This window comes from Schistocerca gregaria, chromosome 4, assembly GCF_023897955.1.
Source record: "Schistocerca gregaria isolate iqSchGreg1 chromosome 4, iqSchGreg1.2, whole genome shotgun sequence".
NCBI classification, from domain to species: domain Eukaryota; kingdom Metazoa; phylum Arthropoda; class Insecta; order Orthoptera; family Acrididae; genus Schistocerca; species Schistocerca gregaria.
This window is the reverse complement of record NC_064923.1, coordinates 339,637,652-339,661,009: the sequence shown is the minus strand read 5'-3', so window position 1 is coordinate 339,661,009 and position 23,358 is coordinate 339,637,652. Positions and strand designations below refer to the sequence as shown.

Here is a 23,358-nt window from a genome sequence, read left to right as displayed (position 1 = left end):
TGTTTTTAATATGTCACAATTATCATTAAATGTCATTATCAACAAATCAGTAGCCTCATTCCTGGTTGTCTTCACAGTGCCACCATGTCACAATTATGTCAGTTCCTGCAAAAGATAGTGTGAAATGTGCTCAGCGATGTAAGGCTTCAGGAGATATTATGATAACTAATACAAAGTACAAAATTCAGATGATTAAACTGTAATGTAATGGCTAACACTGTGGTTAGCTGAATTAGAGGTTATAAGTTTGTGCAACTTGCTGCATACCCCCCCCCCCCCCCCTTTTCAACTTATCTTTGCTATCATGTTCTTTAGGATTGTAATACAATATGTTCTGCAATATTTGATGATGGTAAACATTTATTTCTGGTTAGAAAACGAAGGATGAAACAAATATTTTTCTGTTAATTTCCGAATGTGTGGTGATCTCTGAGTGTGTGGTTAGACAGGAACCTAAGAGGACAGCATAAACTGCTGGAAAGTGAAACCCTGAGCAATAACATTCATATTCTTACTTGTCACAAATATTTTGCATATTGCACAAACACATATTTCCCTAAAGAGTTCTTGCTACAACTCTCCTATCACTAACAATCCAGAAACATCAACTTGACGCTATAGTGATCGACAAATCAATAGCCTCACTCCTGGTTGCCTTCACTGCGCCACCATATCACGATTACATCAGTTCTTCCAAAAAAAAAAAACAGTGTGAAATGCACTCGACCCATCATCATTGCACGGTGAAGCTAAATTATGCAAGTTCTGTTGGCTATGCTGATCATGGATTATGTCAACATTTCCTCTATCACATCTCCCTCTCCGCAGCAGGTTAAAACATTCGCTAACTCTGCCATCACCCACGGTGTGAACCATCTTCTTTTGTGCCACTTATAACTCATTCAGTCACATCAAATATCAGTAGAAAGAAAACAGGATGAGGTCAAGCGAGACATTTAACAAGAATTTTGAATCAAATAAACTTTACTAGGAATAAACGTAAAACCAGAAAATTTTTAGCATTGATATTATGAGTTTTTCACTGTTGCTACAAATTTGTGGTGTACTATCACAAAGAACATAAAATTAGAGAACATAAAATTGAAGTCCCACTGTATGAGGTCAGCGTCTTACAGCTGCACTGCTTCATTCAGTTGGTTCCTTATTGCACAATATTCTTTTATGTAATACTTGCACCAGATAACTCATCGTACAGAGTCTATCAAAAAGAACTGTCCACTTTGGCACATCTATATTTCGGAAACTAATAAACTTATACAATGAATTTTGTTTTTTTCATGAATGGGAAACTGAAAAAAAAAAATTCATGCATTTTCATAGGTATTTAATATGCCCCTCTTGAGCTGCATGGCATATGTCAATGTGGAATTCATATTGTTCCCACACTGCAGCAAGCATGTCTTGAGTGACAGCTTCCACAGTTGCTGTTATGCGATGCCTCAGTTCAGTAATTGTTGTTGGTAACAGAGGCACATAGACAAAGTCTTTTATAAACCCTTACAGGAAATAATCACACACAGTCAGGTCTGGTGACCTTGGAGGCCAGTAATGTGAGTTTGAATCTTTTGGTGCAGTGTGACTGATCCATAGTTAAGTAATCCTTCGATTTAAAAATTCTCGCACTTCCAGGTGCCAGTGTGGCAGTGCCCCATTCTGTTGGTAAATGAAGTTGTCTGAATCAGTCTCCAACTGTGGGAAAAGAAAGTTCTCAAGCATATCAAGATATGTGTTTCCTGTAACAATGTGCTCAGCAAATAGAAGTGGACTGTATACCTTTTCCCGTGAAACTGCACAAAACACATTAAATTTTGGAGAGTCCCTCTCATGTTGTAAAACTTCATGTGGTTGTTCTGAACCCCGTATTGTCACTTTATGATCGTTCACCTTTCCATTTAAATGGATTGTTGTCTCGTCACTAAGCATGGTAGTAAACTTTCATTCTCCATCTTGCCAAGAACAAAATTACAGAACTCCACAAGTTGCTGTTTTGTCACCTTCACGAAGAGCTTGTAGTAGCTGAATTTTGTATGGTTTCATGCGCAAACATCAATGCAACACATGCCAGATGGACATCAGGGGCACATTGAGCTGTCGAGCTGCACGACAAACGAATTTCTGTGGACTCCTTGTGAAACTATTGTGGATGTGTTCAATGTCGGTGTCAGACACTCGAGGTCAGCCCAGTGATTTGCCTTTACACAAACAACCTGTTTCTCAGAATAGTTCATGCCTTCAACTAATGCTGTGTGCAGGAGGAGGATCCACACCATATCTAGTACGAAAGTCATGCTGAACAGTTATTACTGATCCACATTGTGCAAAATGTATAACACAAAACGCTTTCTGTTGTTCCAAAAACTTTTTACTAGAACTTAAGTGGACGCACACTGCTGCTACCTAGTGGGAATGATGTAAAACTCAAGAGTTTGCTCTTTCAAACAGTATGTTGTTCACGTACATATCTCAAATAACATAATAGTTATGATTTTTTAAATCAGACAATTCTTTTTGATACACCTTGCATAAAACACGGTGTTGCAATGCATCACTGCACACACTAACAACATCCCACTGGTGACTTTTGGACTACAAACACTGTTGTACCCCTTGCACTAACTCCAATCTATTCAGAAAACTGACTGCAGGCTTGTAAACATGCAACTATGCCCCATGTGCCTCTTCATGTTCTCCCCTCAGTACACGTGAAAAACTGAGTCAGCATCCACTCATGATGAGTGAGGTATTGATCCAAGGACAATGATATGGCAATATTGTCATATCCTATCAATCATTGGACATGATTTTTTTTGTAAAAGCATTACATTGTGATCATTTTTGTAATTTGAGAGGGCATTATAGTTTTCCCTGTCATTAACCACTGATCTTCAGTACTCAAAATAGATTTTAATTGTGTAGAGTGCATTACTTATGAAGAATATTTTAGTTGCCATTTTAAGCGGATTTATTTCAGTGATCTTTTCATCTCCTTGGACAGTTTATAGTACCATTTTATTCCCTGTTAGGAAATGCTGTTTTGAGTTTTTTGTCTGGTTTCCTTGATAAATATCAGTCCAGACTGCCTTTTGTTTCATAATTATGTGTAGAACTATTAATGAAGTACTTAGAACTGTTTTCCACAATGTGCACAACACATTGGTAAATGTATTCACTTGGTGCAATAAGGGTATCATTTTTTAAATAGTTCTTTACAGTAAGCCCAACTACTACATCTAATTATTGCTCTTATGGCCCTTTTCTACCGTTCAAAAACTGTTTCCATGCTTTGTGTGTCTTCAATACCCAGAGAAGAATCGCCTAGCTAAGAATTGTGCATACATAGGAACTGCACGTCACTGCAATACATTGACTGCTACACACTGATGATAGGATGCTAAGAGCACAACACGCTGATGACACTATTTTTGTCAGTACCTTTGTGTGTTCATTTCATGATAACTGACTATCAGTATTCATCCCTAAAAACTTTGTGTTTGTTACACAGTCTTTAGATTCATCACCTAAGCTTAATGTGACAGTTGTTTTCCCTCATTATGCTGAAGTGCATATTGTTTGTTTTCTTTATATTCAACATAACTTATAGCGCACTGCCCAGTCATAAATGTCCTCGAAGGTTTCATTTACTTTTCTTTGCATTTTGGTGTTTTATCAGTGAGCGTGATGTTTCTGTCATCAGCAAACACCACGTCTTAAACTGTCTGGAAAGTCATGGAAATATATATTAAGAACGGAATTGGACCCTGTATACTACCCTGACGGACACTTGTGTTTGTATTTTCCTTGGTCTGACAATTGTTCTACTAAAAATTTGTTACCAGCAGTCATGTAATCTCTCCTGCCGTCTGCACCCACTGTTCCAGGAAAGTCTGGAACCACTCATTTGCTATTCCTATTACACACAGTGCTTCTAGCTTGTTTATTAGTATTTTATGGTCAGCAGTGTCTAAAGCCTTGCTAAAGTTTAAGAATATGCCTGTAACATGATCATCCTCGGCATTTGTTTGCTGAGTACGGGCTTGGCGACCCCGGGGTTCCTAAACTGGGGACTGGTAAGTGCCGCCAGTTCTGTGCCGCTGTAAGCTCTGGACGTGCTTCAGTGACCACCGCACAGTGCGACGGTGGAATTTTGTGTGTCACAGGGAACAAAGATCTTAAAACCCAGTCTCAAGGTGTGCTGTGCACTGATGAGATGCATGGCTGTTGAGGTGGAACAGTCATTAGCGGGCAACCTCTGGGGAACCTGCCGCATCTCAGTTGTTTAAGGATTACTCAGGCACTTGGGGCTCTGTCTCAATGAACCCTTATTTTCCTAGCTGCTTGTGGGACCGAAATGGATCCTCCAAAATTCTCTTTACTCCCCACCCAGCGGTAAGGGTGGGCCGCTGAATGGTACCAATGTCCAGTCCAACAAGAGGGCTCGTGTAGCCAGTCCTCCTGATTCAGTCAGTAGTAACAAAATGTGTTTCTTATAGTTAAAAGAAAAGAGGGGAGTTTTGACAAAGTTTCACCATTTTACATACAGAAAGGCATCGCTTGTGAAATGAGACCCTGTTGGTTGAAACATCTTGCTTCCAACAAGTCAAGAACCTTCAAAAAGCACAATGCCTCGGGGAGTTTGCAATAGAAACTGAATTGCACAACACCCTGAACCACAGCAAAGGTGTTGTGACTTGCAGGGATCTAGTTGACATTTCCCAAGAAGAACTGAAAGCTGAATGTTCCCAGGAAGGCATTGTCAACGTGCAACACATTATGAAACGGGTCGATGGTGCTCTCGTCAAATCAGAATCGTTTCCTTGCTTTTAACACCACCAAACTACCAGGGTAAGTGAAGGTGGGTTTCATCATCTCAGTGTACGGCCTTATTACCCCAATCCAATGCGGTGTATTAAATGCCAGCACTTTGGGCACACTACTCTTGGCTGCAGAGGGGAAGCCACCCATGAGGGAATTGGTTACTCCTCTCCTCCAAAGTGTGTCAACTGCTCTGGGGATCATTCTGTGTGGAGCAGGGACTGCATAGTTTTCCTCGAGGAGCGGAAGATCCAGGAGATCAAAATCACAAAGCACATCCCATATGGTGAAGCAAAGAAGTTATACAGGTCCATGTGCAGCCACCCACGTTCGCTGCCTTTTTCTTCCATTCTGAATTGGCCTGTCCTGAAAACTGATGCTACTACACAAAAGGAGGTTGCTACTGTCAGCACTAGCCCCTGTGTTCGTCAATGCACATGTGCTGCTGCAGTTACTTTGAAGCATGCCCCTCCTCCCTGAACTTCATAAAAGGCCGTGGTTGCTGATATCGTAGCCCTTCCAGCTCCTCCACAGGTCAAGTCTTGTGCACCACCCAGCACTGCTACACCCCCTACCACTTCTGAGGTTGTGACTCCAAAGCCGCCTCAAACCAAAAAATCGAAATCAAAAGCAAAGACTCTCCCACTGAAGGAGACTGCAGGGACTGATGTTGATGTCATTCTCTCTGATGTCTCTCTCGACTCTTCTTCAGAGGCAATGGAGATTGATGTCAGACTGGGGCAATCATCTCACCCCAAAACAGAGCCTCCACTGATTGTGGGCTCCCCTCCCCAGCAGAAAGTCAGGATGAAGGTAGTCTCACACTGATAGATGGCTCCCATTATACAGTGGAACGTGAATGGATTCTGGACACTTGTGGAGGAACTGAAACTCGTAGCACAGCAATGCCCCCTGTGCATGGGTTTACAGGAAACACATTTAAAAGCATCTGATGCTCCTGTACTAAGGGGCTATATGCTCTGTCCCACGGAGGACCTGACTGGGGAAAGGGCCAAAGAAGGGGTCGCCGTGTTTGTCAATAATGGTCACCACTCCTCTGCTTTCCACCTGGGTACCAACCTGCAAGCAGTTGCACGTGAAATTCATTCACATCGGGGGCTTACAGTTTGCTCCCTTCATTTACCTCCTCTGGATGCAGTAGACTTTGATCTTATAGAACAACTCCTTGACCATTTCTCCTCCTGGGAGACTTCAATGCCCATCATGTCCTATGGGGCTCAACCTCTACTTGCCCTCAGGATCGAGTTTTGGAGAGCCTCCTGACATCTCAAGTGTTGTGTGCATCCTCAACACTGGTACTTCGACTCATTTCTATGCTGCTACTGGATCATTCTCAGCCATCGACCTATCCCTCTGCCCTCCCGTCCAAACCAATTGGGAGGTCATTGATGACCTTCATTCCAGCTAGAATAGAAGCTGCCAACATGGATGATTGGCAGGGCTAACTGGCTGCTATTCAGTTGGTTGGCTGTCTTAGAATACTGAGACAGCATTCAGAAATGGGTGGATAACATCACACGTGTGATCCACCATGCTGCTGACCTGACCATACCAAAGTCTTTCGGCCCACCAAAGTCTTTCGGCCCACTTAAGCAGAAACCTGTACCTTGGTGGACAGAAGAGTGCCATTCATCCATCTGGGACAGGTGTGCAGCTCTACGACAGTTTAAATGCCACCCTACAGTGGATAATCTCACCGCCTTTCGAATTGCGAGAGCCAAGGCTCACCATGTCTTTAAAGAGGGCAAAAAATGGTCATCAAAGGAGTTCCTGGTTTCCATCAACTGTTCCACTTGTTCCACAAAAGTATGGGAAGCCATCTAGAGGATTTCCAGTACATGCAGCCATTTACCCATAGCAGCAGTGCTGAAACAAGGGTGCCTTCAGATGACACCCAGAGACTTTGCTCAGATGCTGGCCAAGCATTTAGAACAAACTACTGCCACTGCAAGTCAGGATCCAGTGTTTCATCGCTATCGAGCATCTGTAGAGAGGGAAAAGTTGGACTTCAGGTCCAACTGTTCTGAGGCCTACAACTGCCCTTTCTTCATGTGGGAGATCAAATTGGCACTGGCTGAGACTTATGACACTACACCCAGTCACAACCACATCCAGTATACATGCTTCCACATGTGCCAGCAGTGTTTCAGGAAATCCTCCTTGAATGTTTTTATCTAATATGGCAGGCAGGCAACTTTCCCAACTCTTGAAAGGAGGCAACTCTGATCCCTCTCCTCAAACCAGGAAAGGACTGCACATGTCCAAGTAGTTATCGGAGCATCACCTTCACGAGCTGTATAGGAAAGACCATGGAGTGAATGGTTAACAGTCATCTGGTCTGGCTTTTAGAGACCAGGCAACTCCTTAGCCATTCTCAGTGTGGATTCCACCGATATTGGTCCACTGTAGACAACCTGGCCCTCCTAGAGGCGGCTACTGAGCAGGCTTTCCTCCATAAGTATCACTGTATTGGCATTTTCTTTGATACAAGTAAGACATATGATACTACTTGCAAGGGAACCTCCCCATCGCATCCCCATCAGATTTGGTTATAAGTTGGTACAATGGATAGGCCTTGAAAAACTGAACACAGATCAATCGAGAAAACACAAAGAAGTTGTGTGGAACTATGAAAAAAATAAGCAAAATATACAAACTGAGTACTCCATGTGGAAGATAGGCAACATCAAGGGTAGTATAAGCTCAGGAGCACCATGGTCTCGTGGTTAGTGTGATCAGCTGCGGAACGAGAAGTCCTTGGTTCATGTCTTCCCTTGAGTGAAAAGTTTAATTTTTTATTTTCAGACCCTCAAAGTTCAGGCACTCACACATAATCAACTTCACTCTCCAAAATTCCAGGACATGTTGTATTTGCTTGGACATATGCAGGATTTGACGGTCTACACACAGAAAAATTTGGAAACATTAAAAACATATGTTTTGACAGAGCACAGGGAAAACTGTGCAACTGTGGAAGTGTTGCATTCATTTGTTGCAGTTTATGTGACAAACTCTTATGTTTTCATCACTTTTTTGGGAGTGATTATCACATCCACAAGAAAACCTAAATCGAGCAAGGTAGAAGAATCTTTTTATCCATTCGCCAAGTGTACAAGTTAGGTGAGTCGACAACATATTCCTGTCATGTGACGCACATGCTGTCACCAGTGTTGTATAGAATATATCAGACGTGTTTTCCTGTAGAGGAATCGGTTGACCTATGACCTTGCAATCAAATGTTTTCGGTTCCCATTGGAGAGGCACGGTTTTGCAGTGTGATTGCAAAACACAGACACTAAGCTTATTACAGTGAACAGAGATGTCAATGAACGAACGGACAGATCATAACCTTGCGAAAGTAAAGAAAGTAAACTTTTGGCTCGAGGGAAGACTTGAACGAAGGACCTCTCGTTCCGCTCACCATGGGACCACTGCGCTGCTAAGCTCACACTATGCTTGATGTTGCCTATCTTCTATATTTTGCTTATTTTTTTCATAGTTCCACACAACTACTTCCTGTTTTCTTGATTGATCTGTGATCAGTATCCGAAGGCCTATCCACCGTCCCAACTGATAACTAAATCTGAGGGGGCTGCAATGGGAAGGTTCCCTTGTTAGAGACACTGTATACTCTTGCAACTGCATCAGTGGGGTTTTTGTGGCCATCTCTCCATTTTCATTCTGTCTTTCCTGTCTTGTTTTTGCACCCGAGTTGGTGCCACACTCTCTGATCAATTTGAGCAGGAGAATGGTGTCCCTCTGGGCAGTGTTTTAAGTGTTACGCTCTTTGCCATAGTCATCAGCAGTATCACATCTATGGTAAGGAGTCCTGTAAAGTGCTCCTTATTTGTGGATGATTTTGCTGCTTTCTGCTCCTCCCCCAGTGTTGCAACAGTGGGCCGTCAGTTGCAACTTACGGTGCGGTGGTTAGAGGAGTGGGCTGCAAAGATGGGTTTTTGGTGTGTGTGCGTGTGCGTGTGTGTGTGTGCGTGTGTGTGTGTGCGTGCGTGCGTGCGTGGGTTAGAGACACAGTGCTGTTTCTGGGCCTCATTTTTGACTCCAGATTGTCATGGTTGCCACACTTGCGGGACTTGAAAGCCCGAACCCTGAAGATGCTGAACACCCTCAGGTGCCTTAGTCACAGATCTTAGGGAGTGAACAGGGCACGTCTCCTCCAGTTTTTGTGCATTTGCGGCTGGACTACGGGTGCACGGTGTATGGGTCAACGAGGCCCTCTTTTTTGTGGCTCATTGACACTGCCCACCTTGAGGGGATTTGGCTGGTCACGGGTGCTTATCGAACCAGTCCCATACCCAGCCTCTGTGGTAAGGCGGGGGACCACCAGTTACTATCCGGTGCCAGCTCCTCATGGTGAACTAAGCTTGTAAGTTCCTTGCATCTCCAACTTCACCTGCACACCATACTGTTGTTCGTTCACATCTGGAGCACCTTTTTACCAACCGCCCATAAGCCCGATGCCATTTGGGATCCATGTGCTGGAGTCATTCAATCTGGCACCAGTCTGACCCCAAATCCAGGGTTTTAACTGTCTGCCACGCTAGTTACTGGAGCAGCCCAGAGTGATTTTAGACTTGGTGCGGTACAGGAGAGATAGCGCTCTTGCTTCTGTTTTTAGTGCGGTATTTTCTACCATTTTATCTGTGCACCACAATCATGAGCTGTTTTATGGATGGGTCTAAGCAGGGTGACTGTGTTGCTTGCTCTCTCATTTTCCCGGATTGTGTCCTCAAGGTTAGACTGCCTCCCGAATTTACCATCTTCGAAGCAGAATTATATGTGATCTTGCAGGCACTGGAGCAGATCAGACAGTCTCACAGTGTTAGATTTCTCATCTGTTCAGGCTCTCTGAGCACCCTTTACTCTATCCAACATTTGTACCCAGCAGATAAAGTAACCCAGACTCTCCAGGATGCCCTCCTCCAACAACAGCGGCTGGGGAAGGTGGTGTCTTTCTGCTGGGTACCAGGCCACGTGGGAATTCTGGGGAATAAAAGGACTGATCGAGCAGCCAAGGAAGGATGTCCTGACTGTCAGGTCTTTCGGTGTACTATCCCCCTGCACCTGCATGTTCTCACCTTACTGTTGAGGTATAAGTCGTGTGTCGTTGGGAAGATGATTGGCTAGAAGTGACCGACAACAAGCTCCATGTCGTCAAGCCCACAACTCGGCTGTGGCAAACTTCCTTCCAGCCACGTCGTCGGAACTAGGTCCTCCTTACTCTTCTTCGCATTGGCCACAGCCCTATGACGCATGGATTTTGACTCCAGCGAGAGGACCCTCCGATGTGTGGTGCTTGTGGCGTGCAGATCACGGTGCGCCACATTTTATTGGACTGCATTTTATTTGCTAACTAGTGGACAGCAGCGGATTTGCTGGCAGATCTGCAGTCTATTTTACATAATCCTCAAACGAATGTGGTTCACATTTTAAAGTTTTGTGAATTGTCCCACGTTTTTAATAAGATTTTGGGGAGATGTTTTTAAAGTGTCAAAAGGGTGGCTGGCTCACCCAAGTGTTTTGTAAGTGGTCAGCCAGTTATATTTCCCTGTACTGTTCTTTTAACTCTTCCGTGTTTTGTTTTCCTTCAGTTTTAATTTCTTGATTAGCTATCTTGCTTCCTTATTGGTTTTAGTGCATGTGAGAGTGCCTGTGCAATAGTGTGATTGTGTTGTCATTTTGAGTGCATGTGTGTATGATGGTTGGTTGGTTGTTTTGGGGAAGGAGACCAGACAGCGAGGTCATCGGTCTCATCGGATTAAGGAAGGACAGGGAAGGAATTCAGCCATGCCCTTTCACAGGAACCATCCCGGCATTTGCCTGGAGCGATTTAAGGAAATCACGGAAAACCTAAATCAGGATGGCCGGACGCGGGATTGAACCGTCGTCCTCCCGAATGCGAGTCCAGTGTGCTAACCACTGCGCCACCTCGCTCGGTCATGTTTGTATGACAGTTTTAGTTCTTATCCACATTTGTTTGTTTTACTAAATGTCAGGGCACTGATAACCTCGTTGTTGGGCGCCCATAAGATCACAAACACACACACACACACACACACACACACACACACACACACACACACACAATACCAGAGAAATGTGATAGACACTTCTAATCTGACCATTCTATACACATACAGGTGCCAGATTATTGAGAGTGTCTTAAATGTAATGTAAACACACACAGGTTATACGTTATCCAAAGATACATTCATTTTCATAGAAAACTTAGTTCTTGAGTGTGTACATATACAGTAGTATCACTCACTATAAAACACATCCCAAATTTTTATTGTCACAATGATGAGACACGACAGCAGTGTGCTTTATCACACAACAGTTTTACGAGCATTACATCAGTACTGCATTTTTCTGATTGTTGCATAATGTACTGCAGAAAAACATATGCAGCTTCAGCACGAGCAGTGTGAGATATCTTTATGTTCTCTCGTTTTGTGTGCTCTTCCTTATCACTTTCATCATAACTTTCTTGTATGTTTTTGATTCTCCCTTTGTCTGTTCAAGCCTAACAATATTGTTGCACAAGAGAATTCATTATTGTTCATTGTTCCTGCTTGAGGCTGATTTTAGGCCAGATTACTGAGAGGATGGACTCTTGAGGGCCAGAGTAATGACATTTTAGTGTGTAGTCATTTACAAAAATTTGGCAGTTCTTGATGATTTTCTTTTATTGTACCTCCATCTTTGATTTGTGTGTAATTATACATGAGTTTGCCTTTTCCAGTTTCATGCTTTACGACATCCTGTACTACTTTGCTTTTATTTTTTGCAGTACATATTTTTTGTCATTAATTCTTTTAGCTCTAAAAGTGTCTAGGAACTGTGGACTACTGTAGCAGTTCTGTGAAAAACTGAGAAACATGAGTGTCTTCCTTAGATGCTACTTAGAAGTGCCAACTTTAGGAAACATTTCCTTAAAAAATTAATTTAAACAATGTCAGAATCTAGAGAAATCAGCATCTGCATTGGTTTACACCTTTAAAAATCAGATTTTATTTAAAATATAGGTTTTTGAGAGAAACTAATTATTTTTACAGCGTCAACAATTCTTGGCCAACAAATTTGGTTGATGTAAGAGAAAGTAACACCACAGCTGTACCTTGAGCATCTCTTTATTCTCTCTCACGCCAAATTTCGGTGGCATATTACTGCCATCCTCTGGCTCCATTACTGCCAAAAGAGTATTAGATTTCCTTGGCATATTTACTGTGGAGTCCTTGTTACTAGTACATGGGGGCTAGCTTTCCTCAGGAGTCTCTACTCAACACCGTGTTGTCGCCAATGCAGTCACATGTACCTCTAGCAGTTTTGTAAAGACCTAATAAATCTGAGTGTCTGGAAAGAATTTCTAATAACTGCAATTACACATCCATTTGCCTTAGCTGGTGCTTTGAAATGCCTTCTTCAGGAAATGTTGCCTTAAAAATTAATTTAAACGATGTGCAGAATTTAGAGAACTTATCATCTACTTTGGTTTACAACTTTAAGAATCAAATCTTACTTAACTAATAACTTTTAAAATGTAGATTTTTGAGAGAAACTAATAATTTTCTCAAGCTCAGCAATATTTGGCTTTGGTTACGTACATGTGATTGCATTGGAGACAACACGATGTCGAGTAGAGACTCCTGAAGAAAGCTAGCCCACGTGTACTAGTAACAAGAAATTCACAATAAATGCACTGAGGAAATCTAATACTCTTTTGGCAGTGGTGGGGCTTAGTGATGGTGGTAATGTGCCGCTAAAACTAGTTGTGTAAGACAATAAAGACATTCTCTGCTGTAGTGGTACTTTCTCTCATATATACATCAGCTGACGTCCCTCGTCCATGCAATAGGATGGACATCCATAAATAAAACTGGTTGATGGTTGGTTCTGAAAATTAAATTTAAGGTTTTAGATTTTTGCATAGAGGTGAACTTACGAAATCTTCAAATCAAGCTAGCTCATGAACCACTTAACTTTATGCAAAATTATTTGCATCACAGTGTTAACAATAAAAACTCTATAACTATAATAATAGAATGTAGCATACTTCAAGACATAAAATAGTTGACAAACACTAGTATACGTGAGGTGCATTTGTGCTTTTGCTTTTACAGGGAGGATGGAAGAATAAAGAAAATTGAGGAGTGGTTACAGCATGATAGGTTGTCTGAAACATGCTAGACCTACAGTAATTTACACTGTCCATAATACTTTGTGTTATTGATTGCTATTTTTGGTAGTTCTTCACTGTCGTCCCCCACTTTCAGAAAAGTCAAAAGTTTTCTTTCCACTAAGGACATTGACCATTGGGTCTTCATCAAACTGTAGATTCTTTCAGCGAATGAGTTACGGGTAGGGACTGAAAATGTGTATGATATAAGCTTAAGCAGTTGGGAATGGAAGACATCAATAAATTGCTGTCTGCTGCTTGAAGAAATCTATCCAAATCTCCATAGTTTTATCCAGTCCAGGATACACATTATAGAAGTCGCAGAATTCACTGTGTAGCTGATTTTCATGCATGGTGAGATTCAGTTGATTTGTAACCCTTAAAAAATAATGCCAGTGCAGACAAAATTCTTATTTTTTGTTACGCAAAAAACTAGTAAGAAAATTGAACATGTTGTCCTCAGAAAAGTTACAGTTTTAGGACAAATAATCAATGCTGCAATTTCACAAGAAACATTGTACAACATTTTCAAAACCCCTGCCTCTGTGATCTTGCAATTTGTTCCAGGCTTTCATAACCTTTCATTCTTGTTTCCTGCTCTCTAGCTTGCTCTTAAGGCCCCTTATCATTATGTCAAACTAAACAGAAATAATACAGCAGTTTTCCAGTTTTCTAATGGCAGTTTCAAACAGGGGCAGGCAAAATATGTTGCAGAGAATATAGATAGCATTCAGGAAGTGAATGTTAAGTTTCTTCAGCATCCTGCTCCCCACTTGATGTCACAAACTGTCAAATCAGTCTTGAACAATCTTTCTTGTCTTTGAAATAAAATACAAATTGATGGCAGACCAGCAGTATACAACTCTGTCAATTGAGGCTCTGTCATAAAATTCCCGTAAACTCTGTCTCCACAAACTCTGAAAATTCTCTCAGTGACTAACATTTGATACAGCCCAACCAAATTCACTGTAGATTTTGAGAAATAATGCCTCTTCATCGTACTGAAAGGTTTTCAAATCATGTTTTACAGTATTACTTACGACAAGGCAGTTGCAGTCAGCCCTCTATACGGATGGACATTCGTTTTTCAGTAAGCGAAAACTGAGTTGTTTTTCCATAGTTCACGAGAGCATTGTCAGCACTGCATGCACATACTTTTTTAGATGGAAGCAATTAGATTCTGCAATATTCTTTGTTGCGTGGAAAATTTCTTTGTGGGCTTCTTTGGAATCTTTATAAAAATCAAGTAATTTCTGGTGTGTCCCATGGTTAACACCAAAGAAAGTTATAATTGTTCTTTTGTTACAACTCTGTTGTTGTGCCAGCATACAGGTTTGTATCTTCTAATAATCCACTGCAGCATTTTTTCCTCCAAGTTTTATCAAAAACGTGGCAAGGCAATTCACAAACTTTGCTATGATGTCATTTTCTTTCATCAACCATAGATGTAAATCTCTGATGTCTAACCAGTCTTTGTTGAAAGCTGTATACCTTTTAACTTTCCTCCTCAAAGTTGAAGAACCTTCTTCATCATTAAGGATGTTAAAGGTGCTGGCAACTCAGCCACCAAATAATCACCAATTTAACAGGCAAGTGTGTATTTTTGGATCATATATAGTGGCTGGAGGAGTAAGTTCACACACAATTATTTTTTCTCTTCCTTCATGTGATTTGCAGATTAGGGTAAAAGTATGTCCTGAGTCCTTTTAGCTGGGATTCTGGACAGCAGGACAATCCTCCCAAAAACTGGATGTGGTAATGCTATTCATGAAATAACAAAGTTCAAGAAGAGTAATATAACTGGGAGAGCATCAATTAAAGAGAGACGCGCCATATTCATGTATCATTTTGCAGCTTTGGGTCTTTGCTACATGCTACCTCTATATCTTTTACAGAATGCCATTACCCCAAACCACAAGAGGGGAAATTTTATATATATATAATCTCCAATTATACTAAGCAAGGCAAATGTGACGACGATTAAGTTGCTAGCTACAGCAGAATTATATTTCCCACAATGGGTGACTTGGTAGAGATCTTGGTTCTAGATGACTGTATTTTTGGCTGTTCAGGAAGCTATTAAATCTCTACAATCACCTTGATGTAATTCTGCAAATGTCTGCCATGCAGTGGTTTCTTCACACAAAGAAAGAGGAAGAAATCAGTGGGTGCCATGTCAGCAGAATATGGAGAGGGGGGTAGCAAACAATACTTCCAAGAGGTATACACGTTCACGTCTGTTAATATCAACTTTATATTGGTTTTTTTTGTATTTTAATGTCTTCTTATTGCTATCTTTTGTGGTTCTTTCCCTGAACTGCAGTCTTTCGCAGTATTTCCTTCCCTCACAGTATGTAACTTTTGTAGGGTGCTTTTTGATTCCTGATAGTTTCCCCCTTTACTCTACACTTATTTCCATCCCTATTTGCTTTCTTTTCTACTCCCTCTCATTGTGCTGCTAGGTAAAGATACATAATGTTACTCATTCTGGCCTTAGATGGGCCAGTTGAGTGTGATCCACTAGTGTGTCATGCTCTGTCAATGGCGTTATTGGATGCAGAATCAAGGGACACGTGGTCGCCACACTGTCCTCCTATCCACTGTCCGGTTTATTGACATTGGAACTGCTATTATGTAGTTCAATAACAACTCGGTTGGCCTCATGATGCCGAATGCACACTGTTCCAGTCATACCGCCAAGATAAAACCCCTAGCAGTACCAAGAATCGAGGCTCAGTCCCCCAAAAGGTATTCAGCTGTGTTGACCAATCAGCTACAGAGATGGACCATTGTGGTGCTATTGATCTGTATTTTGACTGTCCACTCCCATATTTCTTTTCCCTGCATGCTTCTTGATTTCTCCACTGCCAATGAAATTTTCTACTTATTTCTTTCCTTCACTTTGCTATTCCTTTCATTGAATCAAAAAAAGCTGCTGCAAAGATGTCAATATCTTTTTGTGTACAATATTTAATTATTTTTATTGAAGAGCTAGCTAGGTTTTCTCTTACATTCTAATAATATTCTGGCCCCATTCCCACTTCCCTCCCCAATCTCATCCAGTCACCTACCCCCCTTCACTCTCTCCCTCCAGCACCACACTCTCACTTCCCTGTCCCCCACCCACCCATTACCTGTTACTACTCCTCATTATCTCCCATATTACTACTCCCATCACTCTCTCCCTTCTCCCCTCCCTCACCTCATCCCACTCCTTTCCTCCCCGGCCTCCACCCCTCATTCCTGCCTTCATGCCTTCCTCCCCTTCATTAACTCCTCCCCATCACTCTATCCCTCCACCCCTCTCTCTCCCCCTTACACACACAAGAGAGGGAGATTGATTTTTCCTGTGTAGTGTGGGCACTCCTCAGCAGCTAATAAAAGTAATTTATTTCAGGTACACCTGCACAGAGCATTGCAGTTGCTGGACGAGGTTCTACACACGATGCCAATTGATGGACCAAGAGGTATCGAGTGAAAGAGGTTATTGTTCCATGATGTTATGTTGCACTGCCCATCTGTATTTATTTTGTACTTTATTACTGTTTCTGAGTACAAGTCAGGATGTATCAGTCGATACAATCCATTCCCTTTGAGACTACACTTAAAGTATTTTATCAAAGCATTTTTACTACTTTTTGATGTTCGTTATGCTGTACAGTCAAGTGTTTATCAGAAATGGCACAAAGTTACGTTCAGGATGGAAGTTTGATATTTAAACAGACATGTGCCAAATTGTAATGCAGTTTAAACATTACATATAGATGCAGAGAATCTTTGTGGTAGAATCTGTGCTGACTGGCAACTACAGCTCCCTTCTATCAGCCTAAATAGAAGAGCAGTCTTTGTAACGAGGCATGTATGTGCAATCTAGCACATTGTTTGTATAAAATGAAGGTAACCACTTAAAAATTGTAGTTTATAGGAAACAATGCTGGCAGCAAAGGATTTTGTGAGGTGAAAATGCAAGGAAATCGTTAATGTTGGAGTTGTTTTGCAAAATAAATATAAGGATATTGTGATGTAATGCTCTTGGGAACAAGTGACAGCCTTTGAATGAGGGTGTTTCCCTGTTTTTAATATATGATAAGGTCTGGTGGGCAGTGGATCACGTCCACAGACAGAGAAATGTAACTCCTGTCAGATTTGTTGACCAGAGCAGAGTCGAATGTAGGTACTCTGTGAAATGTGAATCTTCACAGCAGTTTGTATTTAGGTAAGAGCTGTGTATGTCTCCAAGAAGATAGTTGCATAATGGAAGTAGAGTTCAGTTGTAATAAGATGCAACTTCGGAATAAATGAGTGAGTGATCCTTTCTGCAAAAGACAGATGTTAAAGCTTGTGTGTCTACTGTTGTGAGATTTTCTTCGACTGATTTTTAATCAGTGAAGGCTTTTTATAGAAGTGAAAAGTACATGTCTCCTTCGTGAAACCAGAAGAAAAGCATGAAAGACATATGCTAATATTGTATATCTAGCTTGGATTCAAAAAAGTAATAAGTTTCACAGAATCTAAGGTAAATGTATGGAAAAGTGACTGCTATTACAAAAGCCTGATGAATTAATTTAGTTCAAATGTTTGTATTTGATGCATGTGACCCTGATAGTGTGGCATCAAGTCAGTTTTCAGTAAAGATTTAGTATGCATTGACTTTTTAGCTTGTTTCTTTACACGCATTTGTAGAGAATATAAAAATTGTGACTGCCTCTAATGGCATTATCATGGACAGTGATAAATGAAATAGTCTCAGTACGATGTAAGGTTGTCAAATTGGTTTCATTGTTCCTGATAGGCAAGTAGGTGGTCATTCCCTGCTGTATATTATGGTTCCCAGCATGCTCCTTCCTTTATGAAGATTCTTTAGTTATTGTATTAAGTCTTGCTATGTAAATCAGTCATAACTGAGAGATCTATTTGCTTGCTTTTATAATTTTTTTTATCCTAATGCCTGACCTGCTTTCTGATGCATATGTTAGCCTCAACAGGCCTAACCTATTCCCGAAGCATTTGATTTTGTTATCTTTTGGCATGAGTCACTTAATTTCAAGTCATTTGTAGTATGTCATTCTGTCATAGCTGATGGACTCTGAGAAGGTTGTGCCACACATTTACTAACAGCAACTTGTACATCGAGGAACATGACCATGGGATTATAGTTCCTAAACTAATCAAATGTATTAAAAGCTTAGAGTGGTGGATGATTGAGATTCTATGTAGCAGGTTATGTACGTGGCTAAGAGCACTGCTTAAGAAATTGTGTGAATGTAATACTGAATGCATTAGGAAGTGGACTGTATTTTTTGCCCAATCAGTAATATTATTCAGTTAATGCACCTTGCTGACAGTGAAAAATACACATAACTGATAATGTAAATATTACTCATGTGGATAAACTGGTATAATTGTGAACATAAGAATTATATGGAATCCTCATGCATTCAGAAGATTTCTGTGTATGTCAGTGGATGTTAACAAAAAATTTATGTTCTTAGAGCATTGCAATCATTTATGTAATGCTAGAAATGAAAGAATCATGTCTTCATGAAAAGCTTTAGCATCTTGCTGCTGAAGAGCAAACTTGCACCTATTTCTACTGAGATGTTTTACTTTGTATGTGAAAGAAAATAAATTTTATCTTAAGAAATCACTGTGATTAATTGTTTCAGAATTTTAAAAAAATGTTTCTATTTGTTCACATTACTTTCAGGAACTCTTTTAGGGTGCCATTTCCCATTATATAGAGTATCACCAATCCAGGCAGGTATTATGTATAATTCCCCTGTTGATCTTAAGTTGTTTGCTAGTAGTACTATATTGATAGTTTTTTAGTCGTGCATTTGTAACTGAATAAATGCAGTTTATATTCTCCTTTAATTTATCAAGCTTCTTCAGTAACAAAGTTGTCTTGCACTTGCGTGTTTGCCTTACAGCTAGTAAAGCTATTACTTCGACCACTATAAATGTTTCTCACCACAGTGCACAGACTTATGTACATAATTCAGCACAGCATTAAAAACATAAAAACAAGTATTTCACCACAAGTAAGAGCAGGCACACATGTAAGCAAAGTTAAACATTTTGCCATTGAAAATGCTTTTTGAGAAATTGAGTTGAAACACACTTGGAAAAATATATGTATTGAATGTATTCATGATGAAATAGTTCATAAGTGAACTATTTTGGCACGAATCCCATTAGTATATACAATTTCTCACAGATGTAACCTCACAATTATTAATATTCTGCTATTATGGTCCATTTTATCACTTTCTTTTGCAAGCATTGTAATTGTATTGGAAGGAAATTGACATGTAATTCTATGCTATCCTTTCTTTGTGATTTTCGTGCTTCACTTTTCAAATACTGTACTGGAGAAGAATTTCTAGAAAATAGCCACTTTAACTATTAAGGCTGCACTAGTTTGCTAATTTACAGTTATTGACATCACAGTATGATCAATAATTTATTCTTTACCACTGATACAGAAAGTGAGTATTTACTGGTGTTTTGAAGGGAAAAAATGTGGTATGTGGAATATTACTCAAGAAAAAGCTTTGACGACAACTTAAAACTCTGTTCAGTCATTATGGTTCCACAGGAAATGTACTTTGACAATTACAGAAGACTGAATGAGATACATTGTAGATATTGCTAGGTATTATTTCCATTTTAATTTTTGTATAATAGTTGCCCATTTAAATGGATGAAGAAATGAAAAGAAATGTCCTGTGGCTAGGGCCTCTCGTAAGTTAGGCCGGTCGCTTGGTGCAATTCTTTTGAGTTGATGCCACTTCAGTGACTTGCGTGTTGATGGAGATGAGATAATGATAATTAGGACAACACAACACCCAGTCCCTGAGTGGAGAAAATCTTTGACCCAACCGGGAATCGAACCCAGGCCCCTTGGCATGGCAGTCTGTCACACTGACCACTCAGCTATAGGGGCGGACTGCATGAAAAAACCTGCATGTTCTACTGGTTGGATATAATTAAGGTTTGTATTAATATATCAGTAACAGTTATCTTTGTTTGAGTAGGGATTTTATGACTACTGACTGGTGTGCAATAAATGATACAGCCTTAGATAAAGAAGAGACTATTCAACGTTCTTTTCAAATTAGAGAGTTGGTTATATGCATTTACTGTATGTGCCAAGAATAGTAAAGACAAAGAATTAATTGCAAACTATTTTTATTGACTGTCTGATTTAGTGTTACAATATGATCAGAATACATCACAAATGTTTCAGAATGCTCTTTCATGGCACAGCTTTCAAAGAGTGATTCAACACAAATCTGCGGGGCCTGGTATTTATGACAAATTTTTGTATCTATAGCTGTTCCCCCATTTCCTTTTACTGGCTGCCAAATAGTCCAGCTGAAGGAAAATTACGGGGCAATATACATGTCAATTCCCTACAAAAAAAGGTCAGTGCTCATTCTTTCTGTAGAACTAATAGTTTTCATGTTGCAGGAGATGGAAGAGCACAGTTAATTAAAAATATTGTTTTAATGGCATAAAACAGTTGCTTATTGTTAAATGAAGTAGGCTGAGAACAGATATTAAAAAATGGTTCAAATGGCTCTTAGCACTATGTGACTTAACTTCTGAGGTCATCAGTCGCCTAGAACTTAGAACTAATTAAACCTAACTAACCTAAGGACATCACACACATCCATGCCCGAGGCAGGATTCGAACCTGCGACCGTAGTGGTCACTCGGCTCCAGATTGCAGCGCCTAGAACCGCACGGCCACTCCGGCCGGCAGATATTAAATATATGTACCACATCTAAGTGCTGTAGAAACCTTTGAAGGGATAAATTGTTTTCTGGATGTGTAACAGGATGATAGACGTATGAGGGAATTCAGGTAGCCGGATTGTGCTCATGCACTTCTCTCCTCCATAGGTCTGCAAGCTGATGTGAGCAGTCAAGTCCCCACTTTCTCTGCTCCACTACATCACAAGAAGCAACTACAGGGTGTTTCACAACATTACACTGACCCTCTGCAGTGTGCCTTATGATTCACTGGTGACAAATTGTGCAGATATGCCCTGAGGGTGTTATTCCACAAAATGCATTAACACTCACGGAATACATATGCGAGTTTCAAAGTATATTAACACAAGAAATGTATGGACAGAATCTATATAAATCTCTGCACACTGTTCTACACTACTGGAGCAGAAATTAATTCTTAGTTTTTCTGTACAGCAGTTGTAACATTCTTGTGGGAAAGGTAACTTCCCCCACTGGGAGTGCTGCTCCCTTTTCAGTTTACAGACCCATGATGCCTCGCCACCAGTTCCAATCCAGTCCTCTCATGTGAGTGGACAAAATGACTTGACTTAACCAGTGTTCATATGGTGGAACTATTTGCAGTTCATTAAGTGAGTAATTATTAGCAGTTGTTAAGTGAGCTGTATGTACAACACACTCCTAAAAACAGTGGCCGAGGTTATTAATTTGGTAGTGTAATGCTGTCAGTGAACTTTGTAGTGTTGGTGAAAAGGATGGAAATGATAAATGTAGTACATTGCCACTATATCACTGGCAGAAAATTGTACATCAAGGTAAATGTGTTTTAGTCAGCTGGTGGTGAATAGTGAATGACCAAAAAGGCCGGCCAGTGTGGCCGAGTGGTTCTAGGCGCTACAGTCTGGAACCACGCGACCGCTACGTTCACAGGTTCGAATCCTGCCTCAGGCATGGATGTGTGTGATGTCCTTAGTTTAGTTAGATTTAAGTAGTTCTAAATTCTAGGGGACTGATGACCTCAGAAGTTAAGTCCCATAGTGCTCAGAGCCATTTTTTTTACCAAAAAGTTACTGCAATTCTTTCTTCATTGTTTATGTTACTGGTAGATTCAGGAACTGCTCAGAATTGTAGAGTGGGCTGCACTGAGAGGAGCAACTTAACACATGCTCACAGTAAGTCTTGCAACTTCTGTTAAAATATACACTGTGTGATCAAAAGTAACCAGGTGCCTGCCTGAAAAGGATTTAAAAGTCCTTGGCCCACTCCATTGGTAATACTGGAATTCAATATGGTGTTGGCCCACCCTTAGCCCTGATGACAGCTTACACTCTCGTAGGCATACATTTAGTCAGGTGGGTTTCTTGGGGAATGGCAGCCCACTGCTGCACTGAGGAGAGTTATTGTTGTCGGTCGGTGAGGCCTGGCATGAAGTCAGCATTCCAGAACATCCCAAAGGTGTTCTATGGGATTCAGGTCAGGACTCCATACAGGCCAGTCCATTACAGGGATGTTATTTTCCTGTAAGCACTCCGATTCAGGCCATGCATGCTCGATCATGTTGAAAGATGCAGTCACCATCCCCGAATTGTTCTTCAACAGTGGGAAGCAAGAAAGTGCTTAAAACATCAATGTAGGCCTGTGCTGTGATAGTGCCACACAAAACAAGGGGGTGTATGTTCCCTCCATCAAAACCACCACCACCACCTCCACATTTTACTGTTGGCACTACACACGCTGGCAGATGACATTCACCGGGCATTTGCCATATGCACACCCTGCCGTCGGATCTACACATTGTGTACCATGATTCGCCACTTCACACAATGTTTTTCCACTGTTCAGTCGACCAATGTTTACACTCCTTACACCAAGTGAGGCGTCGTTTAGCATTTACCGGCGTGATGTATGGCTTATGAGCAGCTGCTTGACCATGAAATCGAAGTTTTCTCACCTTCCACCTAACTGTCATAGTACTTGCAGTGGATCCCGGACACAATTTGGAATTACTGTATGATGATCTGGATAGATGTCTGCCTATTACACATTGCAACCCTCTTCATCTGTCGGCAGTCTCTGTCAGTCAATAGACAAGGTCAGCCTGCACGCTTTTGTATTGTATATGTCCCTTCAAATTTCCACTTCACTATCACATCGGAAACGGTGGACCTAGGGATGTTTAGGAGTGTGGAAACATTATCTACAGACATATGACAAGTGACACCCAATCACCTGACCACGTTCGAAGCCCATGAGCTCTGCAGAGTGCCCCACTCTGCTTTCTCACGATGTCTAATGACTACTGAGATCGCTGGTATGGGGTACCTGGCAGTAGGTGGGAGCACAATGCACCTAATATGAAAAACATATGTTTTTGGGGGAGTCCAGATACTTTTGATCACATAGTGTTTGTAGCTGCATAACACCTAGGTCACCTAGTGACCCACATCTGCTGCAGAGGGAGCCAATTTAAGCCTCTGGGTCTTTTCAGATGTTCCGAGAGCTGAGGGAGGAGAGATGAATTTGGTGATGCTCATGCTGCGAAAAGTATT

General features: G+C 41.0%; 1 protein-coding gene across 3 annotated transcripts in view; it reads left to right on the top strand.

The window, feature by feature from the left end:
* The window catches only part of LOC126268083 (mothers against decapentaplegic homolog 4), a 172,055-nt gene extending 153,351 nt beyond the window's left edge, over positions 1-18,704 (top strand). For all 3 annotated transcript variants that reach the window (XM_049973570.1, XM_049973572.1, XM_049973571.1), the window contains one exon: positions 16,449-18,704. In XM_049973570.1, the coding sequence (XP_049829527.1) occupies positions 16,449-16,529 (81 nt within the window). In that variant the 3' untranslated portion in view covers positions 16,530-18,704. The remainder of the gene's footprint in view (positions 1-16,448) is intronic.
* The last annotated feature ends 4,654 nt before the right edge of the window (positions 18,705-23,358 follow it).